At 47.1% G+C, this 16393-nt stretch overlaps 1 protein-coding gene across 1 annotated transcript; it reads right to left on the bottom strand.

The window, feature by feature from the left end:
* Positions 1-455: 455 nt before the first annotated feature.
* Positions 456-8274, bottom strand: LOC123412981 (protein NRT1/ PTR FAMILY 2.3-like). The gene is made up of 4 exons (XM_045105929.1): positions 7999-8274; positions 7696-7913; positions 7051-7610; positions 456-1470 (listed from the first exon to the last, which is right to left on the bottom strand). The coding sequence occupies exons 1-4, from the start codon at positions 8111-8113 to the stop codon at positions 660-662; spliced, it is 1704 nt and encodes a 567-aa protein (XP_044961864.1). The 5' UTR covers positions 8114-8274; the 3' UTR covers positions 456-659.
* Positions 8275-16393: the final 8119 nt, after the last annotated feature.

The raw sequence follows: 16393 nt of genomic DNA, 5'->3' as shown, positions 1-16393 counted from the left end.
TCTCCCGCACAACAGGTTCTCATTTTACTATTTCCTCGTATCACAAGCGTGCTCCTAAAGATTTATGAACCGTGCCTTTATTTATTTATGGGGCGTGCCTTTAAAGAGTTTTAATATGTAAAGGTCGGATCAGGGATATGAAAGTTTAAAGTTTAAAGTTGTACATGCGAGTTTAAAGTTAACATTTGATCGTGTTGGAAGCTCCCACCGTAATTTTCCCCTCAATTTCCCGAAAATGTAATGGGAAAAAAATGAAAACAGGGAAACAGGGAAATAAGGCTAAACTGAAAACAAAAAAGTTCAAGAGGTTGGTTAAAAAATGTTCGAAACCGAAAACCGAAAATGAAAACGGAAAACCAGGAATGTTCGAGGGTGCGCTCCGCGCATGACACTTGTCGCACGTCTAGCGCGCGCGAAACGTTCCTTCGTTTTGTGCGGAGGGTGCGCTCGCCAACTAGTTACTCTCGTTTTTTATTTTCGTGAAACCCAACAACACTAAAGACACAGCGAAGGGAACCCAAACTCTTCTAATATCCACATGAATCGCAAACTATTTGGACGGGTCATGGAACCTGTTCGGATCGCCAGGAGCTTCACGCATCTCTCCTGCGAAACTGATCGTTCATCACATCCAAAGCAAAGCACAGACACCATGCATGCTACTTGCCGATGTTCTGGTACCTGTACAGCTTGGCGCACGTCAGGAAGTAGCCGAAGTTGAGGGCGACGAGCAGGGTGAGCAGCCAGTAGAGGTTCTCCAGCTTGGAGGCGTTCATGTTGTCCGGCAGCCAGGTGGTGGCGCGCTGCACGATGTTGACGAGGGCGGTGCTCAGGTAGAACCCCAGCGCCACGATCATGGCCATCATGCCCGTGGCCGTGTTCTTGAGCGACGGCGGGAACTCCTGGTAGTACAGCGTCACCTGCGCCGGGAAGTGCAGCGCCTCGCCGGCCCCGGCGACGGCAAACGGCAGGAGCAGCCACATGGCCGACAGCGGCGACACCCACGCCGGGTTGCCTTCCTGGCCGTGCACGCGCACTGTGGCGGTGCGGTAGCGTTCGATGACGGCGGACGCGGCCATGCTCAGCACGGTGAGCGCGTGGCCGGCGCCCACGCACTGGAGCGGCGTCGGCGTGTGGCCGGTCAGCCGCCTCCAGAGCGGGAGGAGTATCCGGTCCAGGAGGCCGAGGAATATGACGACCGCTATGAGGCTGCCGACGAACATGGAGCCCGCCGGCACGGTGAAGCGGCCGACGGCGCGGTCCATGGCGAGCGCCTGCAGGATGGTGAAGTTGATCTGCACGCCGATGGAGACGCTGAGGATGATGGCCGCGCTCCAGAGCGGCATGATGCGCAGCACCGTCTTGAACTCCTCCACCTGCTGCACCGTGCAAACGCGCCACTTCCGGAGCACCGAGCCGCTCGCGCTGTCCACGTCGCCGTTGGTGATCACCGCGGCGCGGTTCAGGAAGCTGCAGTAGTGATGTTTACAAGTGCGCCATTAGTTTTTGTTTCAATTTGTCGTTTCAGCCATCTTAATATGATTTTGTTTCGTGTTTATGCACAAGTTCATCGCTACCGCATTACCATTTGTCGTTACCCTTGTCGAGACTAATTTGCTAAACCAACTAACCAATATACTCTTTCCGTATCAAAATAAATGACTTAAAAATGACTTAACTTTGTATTAAAGTTAATATAAAATTAAGTTATTTTTGAATCATTTATTTTGACACGAAAGGAATTTTTTAATCGTCATACTTAACTTTATTGATGAGAATAATTATCTTAGCTAAAATTCAAAACAATAACATATTGCTTCTACAATATTATGGGTTTAAAAAAGTTTGCTACGATGAGGTGGAGGTCCAGATGTGACATCGAGCAATGTTCATGGCGCGGCAGGAGGAACAAGACTTCGACACCCCTCAGGATTTAAATGTAATTTTATTTTTCTTTACATATGTGTTTGTAAGGACGTGGGAAACTTAATATATGACCGTATGCCTTTTCCCTGAGAAAACACGTGTTAATACATCTTTAACTCTATACCTCATAGTATTTCGCAAAATATAGAGACCTATATAATAGCTAGTAGTAGTTTTTTTTTAACATGTGAAGCTATCTAGTATACTCAAATAGTTTATCCTCGCTATATGTTGATTTTGTCAAAAAGTTGGATAGGCAAAGCTAGTAGGTGGCCTTGCCACCGATGGTTTGAATACTGAAAAAGAAGTGCAATAAATACCCAAAAAGGAGTTGATTTGGACATGGACGTTTTCGAAACTCAACTCAACCATTGATGTAAACTGTTATAAATCGACAAAACCTAGTAAAATTATAATATTAATATGGACGCAAATTATACTTGCCATGCATTTCAATGTGTTCACCATTCTCGACACATCCATGATAAGCCAGCTAAAAGATTTTCTGATTGTAAAGACAATAGTATTTTTCTTCAGTCTCAACACACACACGAAAGAACTAGGAAAGCACTATATTTGTGTAGCACAATCGTGAGGTAATATGTCCTTGCCATTGCTTTAATAATCATCGATAACAATTATTATAGTGTGAGGTGGGAGTTAAGTCACCATGGACAGGAAGACAACTCCTACGTACGTACCCAACAGTGACCAAGTACTCTCTTTATTAACTACTACAAAATCCTGGGAGTAGTGTACTGTATGTAACAAAACTTAATTATGCTCAAAACCCAAAATGCATAGGCTTAATGCATGTGTAGTTCAAACTACTTCTTCTGTTCGTAAATACTTGTTGTTGGAAAGAACTAGATTAGTTCTCTTCAACAACAAACATTATGGTACAGAGAGAGTAGAACATAATAAATAGTAATGTCGCGTTTTCATAAACCCTGAGGTGAGTGGGTACAAATGAAAATAAACTACAAACATGCAAATTGCAGCCAACGATTATCTCCATTCTCAACGAGCACAAAAGAGAGGAACAGAGGCTAATGACCTCACAACATCTCTAGCAAACCCCGTATAATGTCCCGACCCATAGTAACCGTTAAAATACGGGTTGGCGTGGAAAATGTTGCCCCATGAGACCCCGCAAACACATTTGATCCGTAAAAAAAAATTACAGGGCGTGACAAAAGTTTGCCCACAGTCTCTAGATTCATGGGATGGGAGGTCAACCCGAGCTCGCCCCCTATTCGCAGTGAGATTTGGCGCGAGGAAAATTTTCGCGGAGCCGTTCCCTCCTCCCCCTCCTTGGCAGCCATTGCCCCACCACCACGCACTCCGAACCATCTTCCCCGCCCGCCATAGAAGCCTCCCAGTCGTCCCACGTCAACGTGAAGGTCACGCACGCGCAATCCCCTCTGGCGGATCTCGTCGCCGGCCATGTCGCCCCGCCGTCGCCCAAGGCACCAATGCGCCTGCCCGCAAGCGGCAGGGCAACGTTGTCGTGCAAGGCGGAAATCCGGCTGGCCCCGTTGGAAAGGCATGCGTGTCGGGCGCCGCTGTTGTTGCGCGATCTGACTGGCCGTCGGCGGAGAAGATGACCAAGGTTTCGGGCGTGAAGCGGAAGAAGGTTCCTACGAAAAGATCGGCGCCTTCGTCCAGTCCCTCCACCCCGGCGAGACGTTCCCCGATGATGCCTTCGAATGGCACTGCTTCCACCGCAGACGAGGGGTTCGATAAAATGGCCGGAAGGTATGCATCTTCCCTCCTTTGTTCTTGCTTTGCTTTTCGCCATTGTGGTAGCTCGTGACTTGCTGTCACTCAATGTAGCGGTGGTTCGAACAATGCCGCTGCCGAGTTCGTGAACTTGTTGGACACAAACGCCGTCGGCATCGATCAAGTCCCGATCGCTGGTTTCGATTACAATGAATTGGACGGTGGCGTCGATGACCATGGTGGTGAAGATGAAGTGGAGGAGGTAGATGAGGGGGCGTATCAACAAGCGCAAGCAAAAAACGTGAGATCGAAGAACTACACAATCTTGGAATATCAAATCTTGATCAAGGCTTGGAGTAGGTGTCTATGGATGCTTGCACGGGTGTGTCTCAAACCGCAAGAGGTATTGGCAAAGAATCGAAGACCAATACTTCCAATTCATGGCCAAGTATCTCAATAGGACAGCACGGACCTTTCGATCACTCCAAGGTCGTTGGGACGTGATCAAGCTGATTTGTAGCCGTTAGGCAGCTTGCTTGGAACAAGTTTGCAATGCACCTCCATGTGGAACCGTGGAATCCAACTATGTGAATTCGTTTTCATGTCCCATGTTCTACACAGCATTTGCATCATATGAAATGATTGCATCATTTGACTTTGTTTTCATTTTGTAGGAAAAAATTGCCCAACAACGATACAAAGACATGGAAGCTTCCGAAGGCAATTGTTTTAAACTAGAGCATTGTTGGGAAATGCTCAAAGACTGCGACAAGTGAAAGTTGATTGACAAAGAATCCCCGTGAAAGAGAGGTTCACTTAAGAACATGGATGAAGATGAAGATGAAGATGGCCCAAAAAACTTGAACAAGCCCGATGGTGACAAGAAGACAAAGGAGAAGATCAAGAGGGAACACGAAGCATCGAGCTTGCGGAACAAGATAGACGCCATGATGCAATCAAATGAGGTGATGCTAGCGAAGTCTTTAGAGATAAAGATAGATTTGGCTGAGAAGAAGGCACAAGAGAAGCAAGAGGGGTGGAAATTGTTCAAGGACATTGAGGAGAGAAGAGCACATGCTGTTGATAATAAAGCCATGTCCAACCTTCTTGTCGAAGAGAATAGGATCATGACTTTGAACCGCAATGACATGGACGACGTCAGCAAAGAATGACATGGTATGACAAGAAGATACATCTTGAAGAGGAGGATGCTTGCTTGTTACAGTGACGGTGATGTTTTCTCATCGGGAATCAGAACCAATGTCGTCGATGATTTCGGTGCCAGAGTTGGAACAAGTGTCAGCGATGGATTCGGGGGCGGTGATGACCTCGATGATGCAGAGTGAAGAGCGACCAAGATGCATGAAGTCCTTTTGCGTTTGTCTTTTAAAACTATGCTTTTATTTTGCGTGCGAACTATTTTATTGTTTGAATTTGAACTCATTTATGAGAATCGTTGTCAAATTTGCTTATTGGGGGTTTTCAATTTGCGGGTCGACGTGGCGACGCCCGAGCAGACCCCGCATAGCCGACCCGTAAAAGAGCATCTTTTGCGAATATCCGTTTTTACGGATTTGTTTTGCGGGGTCTGACTCTGTCCGTGCCCGCGCCGGCCCTTAAAATCGTTTTTCCACGAACTGTAAACGAGTTTTGCGGATCGACTTTATACGAGATCTGCTAGCGATGCTCTCATATAGCAAATAAATGAATAATACTCCCTCCGTTTTAAAATAAGTGACGCAGATTTAGTACTAATAGTATAAAGTTTATATTGGATCAACGACACTTATCCTCTATTACTAAATAGTTATAACCCATTACATAATTTTCCTAGCCATGCAACCATGACACATAAGCAAATATGCATGCAAGACATAAATAACATCTTTTGTATTACTCTACACATGCAATGGTGCCACATAATCAATTCACCCACTACATAATTTTCCTAGCCATGCAACCATGACACATAAGCAAGTATGCATGCAAGACATAAATAACATTTTTTGTATTACACTACACATGCAATGGTGTCACATAATCAATTCATGCATATTAGTCATGAGTAGTTTTTTTATATTAGAGTTTATCCTTCATATTGTGTTAGAAATTACATTTTAACTATAATTTTCACTCTATTTTTATGTGCTTTGTATTTTATTGTTTCTAAGCTTACATTGGCTTTTCATTACTTTTAAAATTTTTATAACAACTATTTATCTATATTTTAGCAATGTTCCCGCAGCAACGTGTGGGGCATCATCTAGTTTTATAACAAAGGGATCGAATAGTTATCACCACTTTGCACAATTACCTTTTTCGGCTTTTTGTTGTGGTAGAGCTAGAGTGAGTTAGTTGCCATGTCGAAGAACAGTATGGTCCTGTGCTAAAAGGTTTTTTTGTGTTGCCCTGTATACCTTCGTGCTTTGTTTTCTTGTAGTACAAGGGTATTTATATCTGACCGGACACAGAAAGGAACCCTAACTACTCCAACAAACAATATTTGTTAATGAGTCTGACGTGGTAGCTACCAGCCTACCAGTTGACGTAGTACTACAAAGTACAAACCACAACGTTTTGGAGCGAGGATGATTCGGTGTTATGTAATAAGATAGTTGCGTTTATGTGATAATTGTGTTTCGGTCAAAATATTTTATCCATTACGGTTGTACTATAGATAAATAAATAAATTACTTTAACTTTTCTAAGTCTCAGAGTATTTAGTTGGATTCAGTTAAATTTCTGTAAGAAATTTGATCTTTTGATTCAGAAATAAAAGAAACTCAAATGGTTTTTGTTGTAGCTGAAATATTTCTGAAACCAAAATTCGAAACCATGGGTATACTACAAAAGCACCTCTTAACAAAAGAAAATCAACTCAAAATAAATAAATCATTATTTCACTCCTTCATTACCTGCCATTTTAAAAGGTTAAATTTTATAAGTATTATAAAGTTCGTTTATGCTCCCAGAACTTAGCCCTCTTGTGTGGCAAGAGGATCCTCCTAATTTTCTTGTAGTTGTCTTATCAAATGATGTAAGTGTTTTGTCTAATAATGAATAAAACCGCCATGAAAGCTTTTCCTTAAAACAAAACAAGTACTCACTCCATTTCAAAATAATTGAAGTTCTAAAGTTTTTCTAAGTCAAACCTTTCTAAATTTGAATAAGTCCGTAAAAAAAACCCGCAAAGACCTCCATTTCAAATATATAACATGAAAATATATTTCATAATTAATCTAATGAGGTAAATTCGATTTTGCAAGATATATTGATATATTTTATAAAGTTGGTCAAACAAAATGAAGTTTGACTTAGAACAATTATACTGTAGAACTTCAATTATTTTTGAACGCGTACGGGGAATATAAGCAAGTGCAGACGAGATCTATTTTTCCTTACCTAAAGCTGTCGCTGGGGTTAACGACACCGTCGCCGCCAGTCTTGACGTCCTCGTCGCCCCTACGTAGCCCGTGGTAAAACTTCAACTCCTCCGACGCCACGACACTGATCTTCCTCTTCCTCGCCGCGGCGACGACCACCCTGGCCAGCCCCGTGAACGGGCTGCCCTGGGCGGCGGGCTGCCGGTAGTACCGCGCGCCGAGGAGCAGCGCCGCGAGGCCGACGGCGCTGGCGGCGCAGGAGACGCCGAAGCCGAGCGTCCAGGACAGCGTGTCCTGGAGGTAGACGATGACCGTGGCGCCGAGCACGGAGGACGCGTAGAAGAAGATGAAGTACCAGTTGAAGAAGACGTCGCGGTCGCCGGCGGCCTCGAACTGGTTCGCGCCCATCGTCGCCTGGTTGAACCGCGCCCCCGCCGCGCTCAGGCAGAGCAGGAACACGGCCGCGTACAGGGCCGCCATCTGCCCCGTCGACGCCTGCTCGCACGGGCCGGCGCCGGGCTGGCACGCCGCCGGCCGGAGGCCCGGAAGGCTCGCCGTCAGCGTGAACATGACCAAGGACTGCACGCACGACACGGAGTGGTCAGTGGAGCAGCTGAAGCATTGACTTGCATGTGCCCGCGCGCGCAGATCATAGGCGACGTACCAGGACGGACATGACCATGGCGACGGCGACGATGGGGTAGCAGCCGAAGAAGGCGTCGGCGACGATGGCGCCGGCCACGGGGGCGACGCTGATGGAGCCGGAGATGATGGTGGAGATCTGCGCCGCGTCGACGCTCGGCACGTTGTACTCCTTTATGAGGTAGACCACCATGTTGGACGTCGCGCCGCCGGTCGCCAGCCCGAGCCCCAGTATCGCCACTGCAGGCCAGACACAACTTAACGAACTATGAACATGCTCCATCCACAGACCACATCACACATGACATGAGTAGGACGCACGGACCTGCGAGGAAAGGGAAGGTGATCCATCCCCCCTTGCCGTTATTGGGGTCACTGAGGGACTCGTGATCGACGCTGAGCCGCCGAGGCTCCTCCTCCTGCGACTCGCTTGCATCCATGCGTTTGGTCTCTCTTGCTGCGATGATTGAGCTAAGAAAGCAGGCGTGAGTGAGTGTTTATGTGCCGTGAGAAAATTGGTAGCTAGGTTATTAGTGTCGCACTATCTCTAGCAAGACCGGTAGAAGGTGGAGTTGACCAAGCTATTTCTTTGGCTCCGATAATTACCACATGTGTGGTATATTAAACATGTCTCGTCCATACCTTTGTAGTCAGGAAGCAACTCACACGTATGGATGGAATTAAAACTGCCAACATTTATCACTAGTGGGACAGAGCCTAAAGCCCCGGCCCGTAAGGGGCTTTAGTCCCGGTTCACCAACCGGGACTAAAGGGGCGGGACTAAAGGCCTAACCTTTTCGTCCCGGCCCTGTTACACGCCGGGACTAAAGGTGCTCCACGTGGGCGCCTCGTAGCGCCCCAGGGGCAGGCCCTTTAGTCCCGGTTTGTTACACGGACCGGGACTAAAGATTTTTAGATTTTGCTGGGTTTTGGGTTTTTTATTTTTGAATGAAATTATTTTTGGATTTTAGGGTTTTAGGGTTTAGGAGTTCGGGAGATTAACGTGATGCCTCGTTTGATGTTCGGGAATTAGTTTTCATATAATTTAAATAGAAATAATTATGCATATATATAAGATTAACTTATCTTACAAGCGAGCATATATATATACAATTATATGCAGATCTGAATTATCGGGACTAGAGCCCGTCTATTCGATTACATGGACGAACATGAGTAATGGCCCCTATTTACACTAAATCGTCCTTTGTCATCTATAGCTTCCGTCCTCAGAAATCCCGCAAGCTCCTCTGCAACAGCAATCGCGCGTTGCTCTGGTAGGACCTTCGTCCTCATGGCCGTGTGCTATATAAGAAGAGGAGATGAATATGAATATCAATCATGATAACAAAGAATGACGGGTAAAAATAGAGGTGTGAATGTTCATTGCTTACGTCGAATATGTGATCCTTGAGCTCAGAGGTAAACGTGCGAATGGTCTCGCAAACATAGTATCCGCATAGATGCGTTCCCCGTGGCTGCTGGTCGCACTTTACGAGAATAGAATATATATAATCAAAATAATAATCTAGCATCATAAATGTATTGAAAATTAATAAAAGTATATCATACTACTACTTACCTGAGCCGCTCTAAAGGTCAGCTTCTCAGGAAAGTTACCGGTAGTCACGCACTTGAACCGCTTCCAAACCCTGCCCGACAAGGATAATGATTTGCTAAGTTTTTCATTAATTGATATATCATAAAATCATCGAAAGAGACCGATAGAGCGCAAGAATGATTAAAATTACCCTTGGAGCATGTCCTGCAGGCTTTGGAACTGTTCCAAGGGTCTCGATAATGGGTCAAAGGCATCAACTCTTCCCTTATCAATTTGAATGTCCAACATAATCCAATGGAAGCTGCACATGTATATATATATGTGTGTGTGTCAGTAACTTATCAATTACACTTATAAGTGAATGGACACAACAGAGTAAAGACCCTCACCTGAAGTTGTATGGAAACAGTATGTGGTCACAGAAATTCTGATCTGTTAGAAACTTTAGAAGGTTTTCCTCCGTCTCCTTGGGTTTGTCAGTTAGCGTCGCTATATGTATTTTATCTGGGTCAATAAACCCAATATTTAGGATGCTCTTACTTTTACACTCCAGAATCTTCATTCTGCATAATAGAGTACAAGTTATATATAGACAATGAATTGAAATAACTAAACAAGTTATATGTAGACAACGAATTAAAAAACTTACAGACAATAGCAACTCATAAGCGATTTGTCGAGGGCGTCGCCATTGTACATCTGGAAGAGTTCATCAAAGTCGATATGGATTTCTTCGGAGCGGCCATAGTACTCCCGTGGGACACTCAGCACGATCATCGTTCTCCCATTCTTTGATTCACTTAAGTACCATTTATGTAAGTAACGCATATTTGTTGGGAGATCATCTTTGCTGACCAAAGGCTCTCCCATGACAAACTGTGGCTTAGGGGCTACCATAGCCTTGGGTATCCTGTCGTCTTGGGAAGCCAGCAAATCTTCAACCAAGATACCACATTCATCCGCCAACTCCTTTGCTCTTTCAAAAGCTTGCCCGTGCACCGGAGGGGGAACATTCTCGGTTAACACCTTGAGGGGTGGGATCGACTGTTTGGCCTGTTGTCCAAGTTGAGGAACGTCTGATTTTTTCTTGCTTGTAGTTGAACTTGATTTGCTCCCACTTGCACTTGCACGTGAGCTGCTCTTTTTCACTTCTGCAATGTGCGTGTATAGTCATCAGGCCTATAGTGTAAGTCATACTGTGATGGAGTGGTTATGAAGTCTTTTGCCCATGCTATGTGCTTCTCGGTGTATTCCGGGCGGGGCTCGGGTTCCTTCCTTTTCATCTGCGCATCATGCTGTTCCTTTGCTATCCTGGCGTTTTCCTCGGGGGTACGATCATAAGGTCTGATAGGAAGATTAGCATGAGGTACCTTTGGGAGGGGCGACAGTTTGCGCTTTGGGGAGCTCCGTCGCTTAGAAATCTTCGACGGAGCGTTCTTGCTGGCACGCTTCCGCTTAGTATCATGTGCGGGCGGCGGCGGAGACGGACGACCCAAGTCCGGCGGCGGTGATCGAGATGGACTCGTGTTGTGCTGGCCGACGTCATGTGGAGGGCTTGGAGGTAATGGAGGTGTAGGTGATCTGCGACGACTCGGAGGCGGTGTTGTCCTTGGGGCCGAGCCTGGAAGCTTGATGTAGTTCTTGTTCCATAGGATGACTCCACCCAGTACTTCTCCGAGTGTCCTCTCATCTTCGGATCCAGCTATGTCGAGCTCCATATCATTAAACCCCGTCATGATTTCATCCACCCCGACTTTAGCAAAGCCAGCTGGAATCTCACGGCCATGCCAGCGTGCATCAGGGCCAGAAGGTAAAGCTTGTCCGACGGCCACCTTCATGGATATGTTCTTGAATTTCTGATGGAGTTCACATGATGTTGACTCCTTGATTCCATCCACGGGGTAGCCGGGACCGCCCTCTATCATTCTTCGTTCATCGTCGGGCGGGGCCTCAGATTCAGCCACGCTGCTTTTCCGCTTAGATGGGGCGCCGGTAATATCAAGTGCAGGATCTTCCTGGCGCTGTACTCCTCTAAGCTCATCAATCTGCTTCTGTTGCTCGTTAATCCTAGCAAGCAACTGGTTGAACTTGTCATTCTCCTCATCCTGATGCCGCTTCTTTGCTCTCTCTCGGCTTCTGTAAGTGTCTTGGTCTCTGGCAAACCCAAGCCACCACGGGAAAGAAGGACCGAAGCCTCGCGTTCGTCCTCCATGTTCGTCATTGCCGAGGACCAGTGTGAGCAAATCTTTATCTCTATCGACAGTGAACTTTCTTTGTCCCTCCTTAATTTCTTTCACTATCCTTTTCCAATTCTCCCTGGGTATCCTAAGCTCGTCATTGCAGATGAGGTCCCCTGTTGTTTCGTCGTACGACCCACCATGCGCAAGGAACCAATTTCTTGCTCTCAATTCCCACTCATCACGGAGTGGTTCAGGTACGATGCCTTTATCTATCAGATCTTGCTCTTTCTTATCCCACTTTGGGATGGTAGTCTCATAGCCCCCTGGCCCCAGCTTGTGGTGATATTTCTTCTTGTCGGCATTTATCTTGTTCTTTTTTGATAATGCCTGGGCATCTTCTGACTCCTTGTACTCTTGAAATGCCTTCCAGTGATTCGCCTGCTTGGCTAGATACCCCTCGAATACTGGCACTTTCTGTGTCTTCAGATAGTTTTTCCATAGCTTCTTCTTCCAGCTACGGAACAGTTCGGCCATCTTCTTCAGAGTCCACTGCTTGACTTTGGCCCTCAGTTTGTCTGCGGCGTCTTCATTCTCACATTCTGGCAGGTTGAAATGTGACATGAGATCATTCCAAAGATTATCTTTGTACCTTTTGGCGACATAGTCACTATCTGAAAAGGATCGAGATGGACCTAGAGGGGGGTGAATAGGTACAAATCCAAGTTTTAACAATTACTTAGCAATTTTAGGCTAAAGTGCGGAATATAAGTGTAAGCCTAATAATTGCTATGACAAAGAGTAAGCTATTAGGAGTGAAGCAAGGCAAGCGGTAAACAATAAGCAAATACAAGTATGTAATAAGGATTAACACAAGTAGAGAGTTAGGGTTAGGAATAACCGAAACTCCGAGAGAGACAAGGATGTATCCCGATGTTCACTTCCTTGGAGGGAAGCTACGTCACCGTTAGAGGGGAGGATGTTACCACGAAGGCACACCAACGCCACGAAGGCTCACCCTATTCTCCCTTTGAGATAACTCCACGAAGGCGTTTCTCAACCACTAGTGGTAAGCCTTGAGGTGGCTTCCAAACCTTCACAAACTTTCCGGGGGATATCACAATGGTTTGATTCCTCTCCGAAGACTCCTACCGCCTAGGAGTCTCCAACCACCAAGAGTAACAAGATCACGGGGATTGCTCAAAACTTGCTCAAATCACAAATCACTTTGGTGGGAAGGAGGAGAGGGAGACGATCTTTCTTTTGATTGGAACAACACTCTAAAGGACTCACAAATGCTCTTGGGATCTAGGATTTAGTGTAGACAAGAGTGAGTGAGAGGAACGGTGTTCTTGGATGTATCTTGGCTGTGTTGAACACCCTTTCACGAGGTGGGAGAAGAGTATATATAGTGTGGAGTGAAATCCAGCCGTTGGAGGTGCAATAAGTCACACACGGTCCGGACGTCCGAAACTTGCGGGACGTCCGGGCGTCCGCGAGGAGCCGGACGTCCGGAGGGAGTCGGACGTCCGAGACCTGTAGGCATGACTGGGGCTCAACTGAATTTATCAACGGCCGGACGTCCGACAGGGGTCGGACGTTCGGGGCCTGTAGGTGAGCCTGAACCTATTCGAATACATCAGCAGCCGGACGTCCGGAAGTGGCCCGGAAGTCCGTATTATACAACACAATTTCTTCTGGTGGTGGCTTCCGGATTTCCGACGGGGGTCGGACATCCGGAGCTCGGACGTCCGGAGGAGGCCGGATGTCCGAGATATAGTGCACACAAACTACTGGTGTTGGCCTCCGGATTTCCGGAGCTTGGCCGGATGTCCGGCCCTCGGACGTCCGGAGGGAGCCGGATTTCCGAGTTATAGTGTGTACAAACTACTGGTGTCTGGCTGCGGATTTCCGGAGCTTGGCCGGATGTCCGTCCCTCGGACGTCCGGAGGGAGCCGGATTTCCGAGTTATAGTGTGTACAAACTACTGGTGTCTGGCTGCGGATTTCCGAAGCCAACCGGACGTCCGACCCTCGGATGTCCGGAGTGAGCCGGATGTCCGAGGAGATTGGACATATGTTGAATTGTAGAGAGTGGATATTATGTGATGTTTGATATGATTGTAGAGATGTGGTATGAGCAAGTTTCTCGCAAAGCCCGTGATCCCCTCTTAATAGTGCGGGATCCCTATACTCAATATCAGTAAAGTCAAAAGACTATTCTATAGCATCTCTTCTTAACCCCGAGTCTTCTCGAAATATAACTCACCAGTCTTTTCAGGCAGCCTTTGGCACAGAAATCTTAATCTACTAAAGTACTTGCCATCCTGAGATACACTCAACAAATAGGATTAGTTTCCTACGTATGTGCTATCATTAACACCAAAAGACAATTAGGGGCATAGCATGCTCTTTCAATCTCCCCCTTTTTGGTAGTTGATGACAACATATACATATGTCTCAAAAATATTAACCATACATTATAGTCTAGGAGATATTTTAGTACGGAGCTCCCCCTTAGGATATGCATGATAAGGAAATCGAAGCTCCAAATGGATCAATCATGGAAGAATAATAGATCATCATAGAAATAACAGAGCAAGACATAATAGTCTATGATGATATCATAGCAAATCACAACCATTCATAAGTAGCCATACATGAATTGTATCCATTACATTAAATCTCCAAAGACTAAAAATGACGAGAGTAAAATTTTAACTACGATACATTACTCCCCCTTTGTCACCAAGGACCAAAAAGGGAGCCATCAATAACACCAACCAAGCTCAGAGCTCATCATCATCATCAGCATCATCAGCCAAACCACTGCCCCGAGCCTCGTCAAAGAACTCAGACCACTCAGGACCAGAAGGGAAGCCAAAATCAATGGAAGGAGCAGCAGGAGGGGCCTCATCATCACTCACAGTAAGATCGCCTGAGGCTCTCAGACGAGCCTTGAGGGCATTCTGAGAGGAAACTAAGCGGGAAACCACATCATGGGTTTGACCACACTGAAAGGAGACAACCTTCATCAAAGCAGAGTGAGCTTTGCCAAGGAATTTGGCAATGCGACCGAGAGACGCGGAGCTAGATGAAGGGGTGGCAGCACGTGCAGCAGTGCGGCGAGTGGTAGTAGAGGAAGAAGGGGCGTGCTTGGGAGCAAAATCATTCGCCATGTGAGCGGGAATGGTCCACTTGCGATGGATGTGAGTGGTAGCCACAGAGAAATCAGCAACGTGGTTAATAAGTGCCTGAATGAAAGGGGCATGAGGAAAGGCTCGCTTGAACTGAAAGCTAGCAAGCCGAATCTCATGCCATAGGAAATGGGGCACATTGATTTTGGTCTTGGGGTTCTCGAACAAGTGATACATGACATCGATACAATAGCCACTGCAAGAACCCTTATCACCCATCTTGGGATAGATGGTGCGGATGACACACTGAAATATAATGAAGAAAGGTGAGCGCCAGATGGATACCTGGTTAAGGTCCTTCTGGTGCTCATCCTCATCAAGCTCACGGAGTGGTTTGAGGAGGTGTCCACACACTTCAATATTCTTAGGTGCATGGTTAGGATCATCCTTATGAATTTTATGACCAGTATGGGGAAAACCCAGAGCGGCAACAAAAGTAGCATAAGTGGCTTTGAGGCGCACGTCAGAGGTCATCCAGGTGACAGTGTTGTCGGAGCCAAAATGACATGTGGCATAGAATTGGTGGATGGCAGCAGCATTATAGTCGCAATGAAAAGCAAACGGGGCGGCAAGCCCTGAAGACTCAATAAGCTCAATGGCACCCGAATATTTCGCCGGGTGCTTGCGAATACACTCTATATCAATGTAAAGATGATTAGATAAACCCTTAGGAACTATGACCGTGGAAAAGACGTCAGCCTGGACGTTTGTGCGAAAACGTGAATCCGTAGAATCACTGCCGACCTCGTATTGATTGACGTCGCGGCGGAAAGTAAAATAGGAAGCAGCCCCAAGAGTGGTAAAGTTGGTGATATCACGACCTAACGTGGCAGGGGGCTCTAAAGAGATGCGGCGAGCTTCACCTTCAGGCTGGGCAGGAGGCGGTTGTGGCATGTAGGATGCCCTGCGAGACCCGAGCTTGGACCTTCGAGCGACGGGTTGAGGAAGTTCCTCGGCGGCAATCTCCTCCTCGAAGTCGGGGTCAGCATCATCAGACGGTGATGGAGACGGCGACTGACGGGGTGGAGGACGCCGGGCAGCCCGTTTGAAGGGACGGTGTGACTCATCCGATTCCGACCCCGTGTTCATAGGGATGCGAGAGGATGAGGCGGCCACGGTCTTCCGAGCGGTGTGCTTGGTCTTGCCCATGGAGCCCTACGCGGATGAAGAATCCCCAAATGAGGAACGAACAAGGAAAGACAAGGGATAAATCAAATCCACGCGAGAAAGGACGGAGGATCAACCTGAGAGGGATCCCGTAAAGGGTACGGACGGAGGAGAAGGGGATCCGCGGAGGAGATCATTCAATCTCGAGGAGGGCGGCGTTGGGGAGGAGCTCCTCGAGCTGCTCCCAGGGCTGGCGGCGGTGGCTGGGGGAAGTGGGGCGCAAGGGATTAGGGTAAAAGACCCAGCCCCGCGCCCAGCTTTATATAGGGTCCTCGAGGCGTCGGACGTCCGGGAGGCCTCAGACGTCCGGAGGTCGGACTTCCGAGAGGTGTCGGACGGCCGGTGGATGTTCTGGCGCCGGACGTCCGAGAGGCGTCGGACGTCCGGAAGGTTTTCTGGCGCCGGACGTCCGGAGTGAGCCGGACGTCCGAGATAGAGAGAGGGGCAGTTCTGGTAATTTTGTTGTGATGATGATGACTTTCATGGTATATGTATATAAAACCAACTATGAGCACTGGTTTTCTAGAAGCATTACATGCATGAAATGATCTGTGCGTACGTTGTAAGCTTAAAAACACATAGAATTATGACGCACTCCCCCTAAATATATGCGCACATC

The sequence above is a fragment of the Hordeum vulgare genome, chromosome 7H (assembly GCF_904849725.1).
Source record: "Hordeum vulgare subsp. vulgare chromosome 7H, MorexV3_pseudomolecules_assembly, whole genome shotgun sequence".
Taxonomy (NCBI): Eukaryota; Viridiplantae; Streptophyta; class Magnoliopsida; order Poales; family Poaceae; genus Hordeum; species Hordeum vulgare.
This window is presented reverse-complemented; position numbering and strand designations above follow the sequence as displayed.